The sequence below is a fragment of the Geospiza fortis genome, unplaced genomic scaffold, assembly GCF_000277835.1.
Source record: "Geospiza fortis unplaced genomic scaffold, GeoFor_1.0 scaffold108, whole genome shotgun sequence".
Taxonomy (NCBI): domain Eukaryota; kingdom Metazoa; phylum Chordata; class Aves; order Passeriformes; family Thraupidae; genus Geospiza; species Geospiza fortis.
Window position 1 is genome coordinate 552,377 of NW_005054439.1, and position 12,558 is coordinate 564,934.

Sequence of the window (12,558 nt, forward strand, 5' to 3'; positions counted from 1 at the left end):
CACCTGTGCCTCAGGCGTTTGTGTCTGTAGTTCCGGAAAGTTTCCGGGAGGCACGGGGGGATGGGGCGGTTCTGGGGAGACGGAACCTCTCGGCTTTGTCTTTCCAAGGAAAACCGGGGACAGGGCAGGGAAGGCCGCGCTACCGTGTGCCCGCTGATGGAGCAAGTTCAGAGCATCGCATGCACAGTCAGTGTAACACAGCGCGCACCAGCATCACCTGGCTCTGTACAAACTTTGCACAGACAATAAGCTGCGTGTGGTAATAGCACCTCCACCGAGCTGGTTCGTATCCTCGCTGTCTGTCTCAGCCGTAGGCCGTTCGTGCCTATACACAGCCCATCTGCGGGGGCGGGGAGGGCTCCGATAAAACGATTTGAAATAGGTGGGACGCTCAGAATGGGAACCCCGCCTCTCTGCTCTCCCAGAAAGCGGGGCATTCCCCCTTCATCTTCCCCAGGGCAGCTGCTGCCCTCTTTCCACAGACATTACCTGCTGTGGCAGTGAACTTCCTAGCGATTCCCCTTCCCCTCTGAATTAATCCAGCAAAACCTCCCTCTGCAGAAAGCATCTTTAGAAACGTGCTGCTGCACTCTCCCCTCCTCCCCCGAGGAGCTATTTATATCCCTGCAGGGCTTTTTCCGGCTCTCGTGGCCTGATGGGCCGCGCTGGCAGGGGAAGGAGGATGAGGAGATGCGCGATTAGGAAACGTGTGGGCTGGCAGTCGGGGTTTGCCACTGGAGGCTCTATTATCTGGTGCGTGTGAACCACTGGGAGAGAGCAATTGAAAAATTTTTGTGTCCTTCCTTGCATGAATTGAGTATGCCTGCCCTCAGGAGAAACACATGGGTTCTGTCGTCCAGATTGGTGTTAAACAACAATTTTTTGCATAATTGAAGTACTTGGTACATTACTTCAGCAAAATGCTGGTATTATTCTCCATAAGTGTTGTGATGCTAGGACATACACAGTTGACATGGGCATAAATACAGGAGGATTGTACACCTTTGTGCCCAGAACTGTAAATTCCTGGATCCTTCTTCAGTGCTCACACAGACACACACACACCCTAGCGTGACATGCGCACAAAGAATAGAGATGCACAGGGACAATCACTGAGTGGGGTTACTGAGACAAACAGGATTATTGATGGCTTCACGCTGCTGAGCTGGTGGACAAAATAAATTGTATATTTTGAAGGAGAAGAGAGAGATAAGCTGAGCTTTATGATTTACCCAGATAATCTGATGGTCTATTTTTAAATATGCGATTTAGAGTTTCCATGAGAGGGAGAGCTGATAAAATGCAGGAGCACTGAGAGGAGCATTCCTAAAAAGCATCTGGAAGGATGTTAAAAACACTAGAATATTCCTTTTGAATAGGGCTGAAGATAGCTCTTTTTACTGGAGCACCAATTAGTCCTTATGGGAGTCCAGGCTATCCTGGCTACCCTGACACACAGACAGACTTTCCTTGATGCCAAGCTGCAGCTCAGTGTGGCATCTGCTCTTCTAGATGAGTAACATAAAGAAGATGACAATAACGTCTGCTCATTAAATTATCTAACCAAGGTTGTGGATGTAAAACATTTTGAAAAGAAAAAATCTTCTAGCTCTATCCTTTCACACTAGTTTAACTCTCTTACTCATCAGGCAAGAGACTGGCTTGAAAATGCATAGAAGTAGTTGACTAAGATCTGATGTAACATATCTACGTTTCTTCTTCATCACCATTTCCCCCAGCCAGAGTAATTTCAGTGGTTTGTATGCAGTCCCTAAAGCAGTATGCTTTACTGATAACAGGAGGCAGAAACCAGCTCAGAGTCAAGCAATAGAACTGGTCTGTGAACTTGTGACACACAAAAATGCACACTGATTTGTGGCATATTGGCAAGGAATGAGTCTTCAGGCTTGAAGGCCATCTCCATGTATGGAAGGCCTTCTTTCCCTTACAAAGAAGTTTTTTGCTCTTCCAAAGAACAACTTTGCAATGGTTGGAAGTTTAAAGATATGTAAAGGCTGCATCATCTGAATTTTATTTGCTTGGCCTGAGAGTAGCTGAGCCTTTTTTTCTAAGGGCTAGAGTGGGCTTCTCCTCATGACTGGGATCTGCTTCCCAGACACTGGATATTATCATGATGGCCCCCATGCCTGTAGACGCAGCATGCAGTTGATATGTCAGGGAAGCAGGACTGCTTTATGCAGATCTGCAATAGCATGAAGGGCTCTGCTCTCTCTCCCAACCCCTTGCTCCCTAGCCCCAAGCAAGTTGATGAATTTAAATTTTTTAAAAGAAATCTGAAGTACCTGAAAATGCAGAAAGGCCTGCACCAATCACTGAGATTGGTATTCTGTTAAACACCTCTTTGATTTTTCTGTGATTCGAGCAGGGAACCAACTTGGGAATAAATCTTATTTTTGTTTAGCCTGAGCTTTAGGAGACTGCAGATCTAGTAATCTTCCATTGACGTTAAACTGGAAATTGGTCAGCACAACCAAATAGTTCATATTGTTCCAAGTTCAACCCATTAAAAAACAGGCATAGCTAAGTTAAGGGATTTTTCCCAAAGTGAGCTTTTAGATATGCACCTTCTACTTCACGAAGTCTGAGGAATCTTCATTTGCAAATCTCCGAATGCCAAAAGCTTCACTAATTTCAATAGGGACAGATCAGACCCTGAGCGTGCCCCATGGCATGCTTAAGACTTGCTGTCTTTTAAATGTACAAATTCTCTACATAGTAAAACCAATGCTCATTTTGGCAGAAGTTTGTCATGACTTCTGTTGAGTAAAGCACATTTAATTTGCAAGTGATAGTTTTCTGGAAGCACAGTATTGTCTGTGGAGATCATGCCATGCCGTGCCATGCCATGCCGTGCCATGCCATTCTGTACCGTACTGTGCCGTGCTGTGCCGTGCCATGCCATGCCATGCCATGCCAGAGGTGAGGCATAGGTGTGTATAAAGGCAAAAGGAGTGCAGGAAAGCAAGTACAGGGAGGTAGTGAGAGTCAGGGGAGTAATGTGGCAGAACTTGAGCTTAACCTTTCCCCTCAGTAAGTGTTTGGTTCATTAAATGAAAGGTTCCAATCTACTAATATGTCTGGCTCATTTCTAAATAGAAATATAGTAATAGATTATATATATATAAATAAGTGCAATCTAAAAAATATGCAAAGTACTTGGGGGCAACCTTGATCCCATATGAGATCATGTCAAGGATATGCTGACTTCACAGCTGATATTGCATGTCTTATCTGACATTGTGATAAGGACGTAAGTGGTGTATATAACCAGTAGCATATTGATCATGTCAGTTGGACTCCTTCCTTTCCTTCAGAATCATGGAACAAAATGGTCCTGCCATATAAGGTGACAATGTATCCACAGACAGCTGAACCTACAAATGATGTTTTAAAAGCTTGGACTTTTGTCTCCTTTTTTCTTTCTTCATTTTTTCCCTCTATAGATTCCAGATATATGTTAGGTGCTACAGAGCCCTTACAGAAATAGAGAATTCTGCCTGAAGAATCTTAATATAATTTTTATTGTAATGGAGTGTGTGGGTGTTAGAGACATGAGGACCAGATGGGGTAAGGAAGGCAAAGGTTGTTCATAGAAATCACTCAGTGGTGGCATATCAACTGTTTCATGTCTTACCATTAAATAACTTTTTTGGCCCTCTAAATATTTTAGGTGCCTTTAAAAAAATATATCTTTTTATTTCCAGAAAATTAAAAACCAAATCATACATGACCAAAGTACCCTAACACATCACAGAAGTCTTTGGGGAAGAGCAAAACTTTCAGAAGAAAACCCAGAACTACAGCATTAGAAACAAAGAGCAGAAGAAAGAATAGTGCTCTCATAAACTAACACAAATTTTTTTTCAGAAGTGTGGTGAAACAAATGTAGGTTTCAGTTGGTTTGTTTAGGCTTGTGCTTTTTTTGTTAGTTTTTTTTTTTTTTTTTGGCCTGCATTTAAAACTGATTTTATGCATATATTTATTTGCATGCATGATAGCACTTTTATTGATTCAGCAAGTACCAAAAATCTTAGCTGGGATTAGATAGACTGTGTAAAGGATAATGGGGGGAAATTAGTATAATTTATTTTAAATAATTAATTTATTACTTAAAAGTTTATTTTATAATCTTAACTATTTGCAGGTCAGTGTGATAGTATTATAGAATATCACAAGGAATTGTTATGCCAAAGTTAATCTTATTTGTGCTAATGTTTACAAGAAAATTAATGAACACATCACTGACAGAACTGTTAATCTCCACACCTTTGTCTCTCACATAGAAGGCAGAGTTTAGTAGCCTAACAAAAGCACCTGTGAATCAAAGACAGCTCAGCTCCATTGTCATTATTATTCAGTGCAAAATTCTGTTTTTCTCCTTCATGCATATAAAATACTGGTGAGGGACTCTACTAGTTCAGTCTTTGTGATGCTTTCCAAATACTAGTATCAAGAATAGATCTAGAATTCTATTATCTATAATATTGTCTAGAATTCAAGCATATCTATCCACTAATAATCTGTTTGAATTCGCTATTTTCCTCCAGTTCCAAAGAGAGGGAATACTGTTTTTAGAGTTTCTCAATACCTGTGTGTAACTCTAATTTTCATTTCATATTTAGTCCATATTGAAAGATTGCTAAAAGTTTGGGGTGGGGGGGGGTTGGTGGTTTTACTCCTTTCTAATCAAAGTGGTGTCTTAATTTGTGGCATAGGCTTTGCCAGGTCTTGACCACAGTCATTTTATCTAGGGGCTGAAGTGTAGGATTTTCTATGGAACGTAGAGTTCAGGATCTTTTTCCACATAGAGATTAGTATGCTCTTGAATCCCTGAGTCTGCAGATGCTGACACTGCTACTCTTTGTGGGTTTCCGAAAATTAACAGCATGCTGATGGTTCTGCACGCTTGAGAAACAAGAAGCGTTGTTGAGAATCATGTGACTTGGAGACATAGTCAATAACAGTTTATCTGAGAAGTTTAGTTGTTATTAGTAGGCAAGATCCCATCATTACTGAAGAAAAAAAGGGCTTCTATTCAAAAAAATATTAAAAAAAAATTCAAAAACCAGTTATTACTGTTATATACTCAGTTACTACCCACTTTCTTTGATGTTAGGCTCTCCCTTCTGCTTCTCCAAATTCTAAGGGTGGTGTCTTTCATTCTGCTGGAAATGTTGCCTACATTGGCAGCATCTGTAGTCTTTCACAGGAAGGAAGGGGATGTTTGTGCTAATGTTGATATAGTCATTTCTCTTCCTTTGTTGTTCTACAGCTCCATGTTTCATCCAAAATTTTAAAATGGTTTTCCTTTATGTATGCTAAATACTTGTTCTTTATTCTCTTTGTTTCAACTAATACCAGATCTGGTTATCTCCATGTTCACATTTCTTGAGCTGACCATGGGGGACTCTTTTTTATAGCTGTAGATGTTGTCTTTAGGCTGCACCTTTTGTAATACCATGCTTGTACCTCCTGTGTCTCCCCTTCTCAAGGTTTGTACAAGGTTTGTGTTTCTTACAGTATGGCCTACATTTCTGCATAGTACAGTTTTGTTATGTTTTAGTCATAAAACTGTTGTGGTAACATACAAAGATAAGCAAAAGTAACATAAATGAACTAGACAGATCTGATAAACTAGGGAAAAATGTTTAAACCAAGTAAAAAAATGTGCGCAGAAGTTAAAAAAAGTCAGCCTGAGAAGGCTAAATTTTTAGCCCAGAAAGAGCCTGACATGTCTCAGTCTGAAGGCCTTGCAAAGTTAGTGCATAACTTATAGCTTTTTATATAGCAGTGACAATAGAGTAAGAACAATGGCAATACAGTACTACAGGGCTATATTGTTGCATTCCTTTTGTGTGGTTTAGACTGTCTCCACATGTATTGCTACTGCTATTATTTTACTGTTATTAAAGTGAGCCCAAGGGTGTTTTCATTTCAAAATGGTAAAATGTTGTTGCCTAGACCCTAGTTTATAGCAAAACATTGCGTGTAATGTTAGTCATTATGAACTGTATTTAATTTGCATGCTTACTCTGTGGAAAAGTATTTTTCACAAAGTGTTCAGTGTTTGTGCAACTCTGAGCTCAGGGGCTACCAAACCGGGGTTAAAGATTTTTGGTGGTTCTATGGGATAAGTTATCAAGGGTTTCTACTCCTTTCTTCTATAATTTCTTTTTTCCTGAACATGTAATTTTGGATATATTCAGAGCTAAACTTCTATGAGAAAATGTTGTAGGGAGTAGTTGCTTTTGATATGTTCTGCCATTTAGGCTTCTAAGTATTTTCCCCATTTCGTTTTCCCCAGTTATAAGCATAGTGCAATGCTTTTCTTGACAGAACCAGTGTAATATAACAACTAGGTAGCGCAGATTTCAATTTCTTTTCATCTCCTTTAAGCACAGCCATGAATTTGTGCTTGTCTGTACATGGGCCTTATGAAATTGGCCAGAAATATTCTTTCTAGGGTCTTATGTTATTCTGTCAGTTTAGATGCAGTGCATTTCTTCTCTTGCCATTCCAGGAAACATTAGCTCACATAAAATAATGTTTTCTGTCTATCATGGTTAGTTATTGTCTTTAACTTTCTCAGATGCAAAAGGCCATATATTCCTGGCTTTACATCTCTTTTCTGTTACCATAAGGTGGTACAAATAGAACTAAATGCAGGTGGCATGTATGGAACACCAGAGATGAGCCAGAAAAGCATTGTTTCTTGTTCCTTGTAAGCTCTTGGTAGTGTCAAGATGGAATTATTGTTAGAAAGTCTATTATGAATATGGAAAAGGCATAGCTTCACACAGACTTCATGTTCTGGTTAATTCATAATGTTATAAGAATATTTCATCTAGGACTTGAAATGTTTGTGTTTTATGACAGAAAGAACTCAGGCAGTATTAACTCCTGTAAGATCCTTGCTGTTGGGAAGGTGAGGACAGAGTGCCAGCAGAAGAGACTGATTCAAGTTTTTGAGCTGAGCTTTGTCTTTGGCGGATGGATGGATGGGTATGAGAGACTATCAATGAGTAGAATGGATTTTTCTTTTTCTTTTTTTCAAAATTTCCAAAATATGTGATTTACTTTCTTACTTTCTTCTTCTGGGGGAATTTTTTGTGGAAGAAATTTGCTTTGCTTCAAACTTTTAAGATACATACCTACAGGAATATGAGGACACAACATAGTTACTGCTTTGTCCAGCTGTTTATATTCTGCATGAATTTACCATGAGTTGATTCCTGAAATAAAATCACCAAGCACTTTGTATAAACAGAAAAGATGTTTTCTCCATCAGTATTTGAAATAGTGAAAAATCCCAGAAATGTGGATCTAGCGTGTGGCTCTAAGGTGAGCAGTAAAATGCAAAAACCCTCAAGAAAGATAGTTACTTATTTAGCTGTGGTTCAGGAACTACAGAAATCCTTCTTCACCCAGATATGTGTGTTGAGGAAATGTGTAACTAGTATGAAAAATTTTATAGAGCAATATTTCACTTTTAACATCACCTTTCATATATTTGTTCTGGAGCAAGCTGCTAAATATTGGGTTCAAAGTCAACATAATTAACTTTTTACAGTGGTTAGCACATAGAATTAAGGAGTGCTTAATTTGGCTATTGTGAGTTTTTTTCAAAGGTTACTCATTCAAGCACTACAGTGTACACTACAGTGTCTGTCAATTGCCATAAATCTGCTTATGATTACCTCTTAGAAGATGAAAGTAATTATCCACCCATACAAAATTAGAAAATGAAATAACGCTAATAAACACAGTTTTAAAAATAGATATACATAAAATATATCCTTAATTTGAGTATCATCAGGCTGAAAAAGGATATTTTGCTTGAGCAGGACTTATGAAATTTGTTCACAAGAAGTTGAAAAGAGGCCTATGCCCTCTAAGGACTTTCTTTCTTTCTTTTCTTTCTTTCTTTCTTTCTTTCTTTCTTTCTTTCTTTCTTTCTTTCTTTCTTTCTTTCTTTCTTTCTTTCTTTCTTTCTTTCTTTCTTTCTTTCTTTCTTTCTCTTAATCTGTATAAAATACAATGTAGCAAAATTAATTTTGAAGTAAATTGATCACTGTTTCACTGTTCATTCAAAGGTGGAGGATGTTGGACTGAACCTCATTTCACTTTTAAATGCCAAAAACCATCTTAGTGGATTTCAGGGAGATTACCTGATGTGTCAAAAATTCTCCTTTCCTGTAATAATTTCTTCCCAGGATGTTTTAACTAAACAGGTACATCATTCAATGGGAACCGTATAAAAAGTCAATATCTGCTTGTTTATTAAATGACATGGAAGTAGTAATGGTGTGTAAAGTTCTGACCAAACAAGCATGCAAGAGACAGAAGCTCTACCAGGATCAAATTTCTACTGTTGCAGGTTGTCTCTGGAGTCTGCTCTGCAGAATCCTGGTCACTGCTGTTATGGCTGTCAAAGATTTGAGTGCTACTCTCACCTGGTATTATGGATCCCAGAGCTGTGGTGCTATGCTCTGGAAAGTGAGGATTACCCCTCATTGATGTCCTGTGTGATTCCTGGTACTCCACCCTGCAAGCTGTTATGCTGATCTCTCTGCTGATCCATGCTGGTTTAGTGTAAATCAGCTGTCACTGCAGGGGCTCTGGGAGTTGAACCCTGTTTTAAGTTCATAGCTGGATTAGCTATGATGAATGCTCTGTCATTCCTATATGCTTTGAAATATAAGGAATAATGCTGTTTTTCAAAACAGAGAAACAAAATGAGCACTATCTCTATGTTCAGCATGTGGGTTTCCTCTTTACCAATTATGTAAATGACAGTGGTGAATGATAGATGCTTGAGTTCCCCCAGATGGAAAGATTACAGCAGCTTATTTGGCCTTCTCCATGCAGCTCTCTCTATTTTAGGCAGCAGTAGATTGAGGAGATTGCAGCTGAGTTAATTTGCTTCATCTGTTAGTCAAAATAAACTGCTTTATCAATAGTCCATTTCTTCTTGCTTGCACTATTAAAAACATTAGTCTGGTTTTTGCCTTTGAAGAGACCACAGCCTGAAGAGGGTTTCCTATTCTAAACTGCCCTTCACAATACTGATTAATGTTAACACAATGGCTCAAATACTTTGGTGGGAGAGCAGTGTGATTTTCTACCTGAGACTGCATATTCTCCTTATAACAGTTTCTGACGTATCCATCAGTGAAAAGGATAGTGATGTTTAAGAGGAAAAAGTGGGCATAATTGCTGGATTTTCTTAGCTTGTCTATTGGCAATGAAAAATGTACTTTTCTTACTCTTGAGTCTTAGAAGAATACTCTGAAAAAATTAACTGTTTGTATTTTACAGTTAGGATGAACAGAAATACTGAAATGGGCAATGTCCACTTGTAAAGTCTCTCTCCTTAAGTGATCTAGTGTATCATCAGAGAATTTAAATATTTTTTGCTTGCTTTTTTTTCTTTTCCTGCTGATGCTTTTTTGCAACCCGTCCTTGTCAGGTTTTTGCTGATTACTGTAGTTCTTGTTGCAGTAGTCTCTACTGAATTTCCCCCAAAAAGGAGCATCAGCCAGATGCAAAAAAGAGAACACTCTTCTGACAGGCAGATTTCTGCAGAAAGGAGAATGATCTTTCCTAATTTCCCTAAAAGTACACAATATTCAGCCCCAAGACCTAGTCTCTCTTGTCTATTAGTGAGTCTACAGTCATGCACCTTTCTTCCAAATCTCTTTGCCATCATTTGCAGAAGTCCCATTTCTTCAGCACAATTATATACTGAAAAACTGAGCTTAGCTACTGATCATAAAGATTCTTCATTCTCTTGGGATGAAGATGTAATACCTAAAGTTGGGAGAAATTGTCTTTCCTACAAAATGTCTTACATGCCCCTGAAGATGTCTTTGAAGTTTAGTAAGACTTTCTGGTCCTCTTTAAACGTAAGGATTTGACATATAAATAAACTATTACCTAACATTCTCAAAGAAATTCTCTTCACAGGAATATATCAGCTATCTCAGCTCCTTTTCACTTGTGTGTGATAGTTGCTGCCATTCCACTCATAAAAATAGAAAAAAATGAAAAATGAAAGATTTACAGCTACTTTGTACAGCTGAAAACCTTTTTCTGAAATGTAGTTTTTTAAAAAAAGCATTTCTAAAGCTGATAGACTGCTGAGTTACAGTGATCTTACTGTGAGCAATCCTATAAGGAGATGGCTCTATTGAATGGTACAAACTTTGGAAAAGATATTTTTTTTCTTCCTTATTGCAACTGGGGTTCAAGATTGGAGGTGTATGAGGGAATAGTCTTCTCTTCTTTAGAGCCATATTTCAGATTTAGGTTTGTAAAGTTCAAGTCTCTTTAGTATCTAAAGATATTTTGATGATGTACCAAAATGTGTAAGAAACACTGATGCCACTAGTCCAGTTTCTGATATGAGAATATGAGTTATTTATGTACCATCACTGTTGGTAACTCAGCAAGCCTGGCAAAGTTGTTTCCTTGGTCTGTGGGCAAACACAAATGTTGTTTTTCTAAGATTGCTTATGAAGTAATAGGTATATCTTATGTATCTTATGTGGAATTGCAGTGCAAGTTCACAGGACCTCTGCACCTAAAATTAGCATGCCTAACAACAGAAAGTGAGGCAATCTACTTCCAGGGCATTATAGAGTCTGCTGCCATATTTGATTCTTAACATGTTGGGTAAATATTATTATTCTTACAGTAGCAAAGCCACATTGACGCTAAATCAGTCCCAAGGAAACCCATGGGTTTGACTTGTCAGCAAACGCCAGCAGTGCAACATGTAAGACACTGGGTACAGTAAGAACTAATTCTGTGTAACATGGCAATAAATGCAGAGTATTTAGAGGGTGTGAATTTTTTCTCTTCAAAGAATGCTTAAGCTATCTGAAAACAAGAAGCTGGCATGAGGTGGCTGTATAAGAGTAGAAGAAGAAGGGAAAGCCATTAGGGGTCAGATTAATAATCCTCAAGAGAAATATTTCTCTCTGTAACATCTGAAAATATCTCAGTTGTTTTCGGAGTTGGTTAAAACATCTCCAGTTGAAAATGTTCTTAGGATTGGTGTAGATGTTAGAGGTCTACTGGTGGCCTGGACATAATACTATATCACTGTATCACATAGCTATTGCAATATTAACAGTTGTAGATGCTGATTGGTATTATCAGTCTGAGTAGTTTCTGGGTTAAACTCTGGGGAATTTTATGTGACAAACGAGTACCATAGGAAAAGTAGGATTTAGTTAGCTTTCTCAGTCTTTGTCCAACAGATTGGATATTTCATTTCTTATGCTTCTCTTGCCCTCACTAAATGAGTGAATTTCTAGTCTGGTACACAAAGAATGGAGGAAATGCTTATCAAGACAAAATTACTGACATGTAAATGGCTAGTAGGTGTCCATTTAACAATTAATAAACAGCAGTCTTGCTTCCACTATCCATTCTGAGGATTAATTTAGGCCTTGGACACGTTGAAATGTCAGTGTTGGTAAAACACAATGCTAAAGACAAGAAAAAAACTGCATTTTGCACCAGCCTGTTAATGATGCTTTCAGCATCTGAAGCACACTGTTGCAGTGTTGGGTGCTCCAACTGTGCCAGTTTTATAGTGTATGCAAACAGAACAGGAGTTCCAGGTAATACATTTTCTCCTCTGACTCAAGAAAATACAGCACCACTCTTTACATTCAGGAGAAACATGGTGACAGACCTGGGTGTACTCACTTTCTGCACTGGGGAGTCACTCCTGTTCTAGGTCAATTGTGCCTGTGCCTTTCCCAAGGGTGGGTAGCACTCTGTACTGCCTCACCTAAGGCCAGCTTTTGGGAATGTGTCAGTCAAGCTTAGTCATGTGAGTTTTGAAACTCTGTAACACATCCTGGTGTATTTTGTCAATACAGCCTTCTGTGTTGTAACCTCGTATCTGTGGGGATGACAAAGTGGCATTAAAGAGCTAACACAGAGATGAGAGAGTAATGTCCTCTGAATAGGAATCAGAAATCTCTAACAGTGAAAGACAGTGTCTAGACTTTGCCCAGACTCCAGGAATATCAGATATCTAGGCTGTAGTAGGAAGGAAGTCTCATAGGTGAATGATTTGGGTTAAACAATAGTTAAAAGGCCAGCTCTTTCTTTATGAGTTTCCAGAAACCAGCTTTTAACAGCCTAATTTTACTATGAATCAATATTTTAAATCATCATTACCACAAAAAAAAAAAAAAAACAGTAATCTCATGCATGTGGGTACACCCCCTTATTCACCAGTTTTTACCACGCAATAACAGTTGAATCCCTGCACTGAGTGGAGTGGGAAGCTGCTAATGTGAATTAGAACCAGCCAGCAGGATGGGCTTTCAGATGGATGTTTTCCAAAGTTATCATCGCACCTGCATGGACTTCTGTGCTGGTGGGAAGAGACTGGGAATAGGAATGAGGAATCAGTGAAAAAAAAAGGTCCAGAAATGTTTTTTTTTACTGTTCTGTCAGTTTAGGTCCTTATGTAACAACAGCCACATTATTTTAACTTCTGCAGGAATTTCAGCA

At 38.7% G+C, this 12,558-nt stretch overlaps 1 protein-coding gene across 1 annotated transcript in view; it reads left to right on the forward strand.

The window, feature by feature from the left end:
* The window catches only part of ADCY1 (adenylate cyclase 1), a 177,159-nt gene that overhangs the window by 28,491 nt on the left and 136,110 nt on the right, over nucleotides 1–12,558 (forward strand). Inside the window, exon 4 of the mRNA XM_031062174.1 lies at nucleotides 15–259. Coding sequence (XP_030918034.1) covers nucleotides 15–259 — 245 coding nt within the window. The remainder of the gene's footprint in view (nucleotides 1–14; nucleotides 260–12,558) is intronic.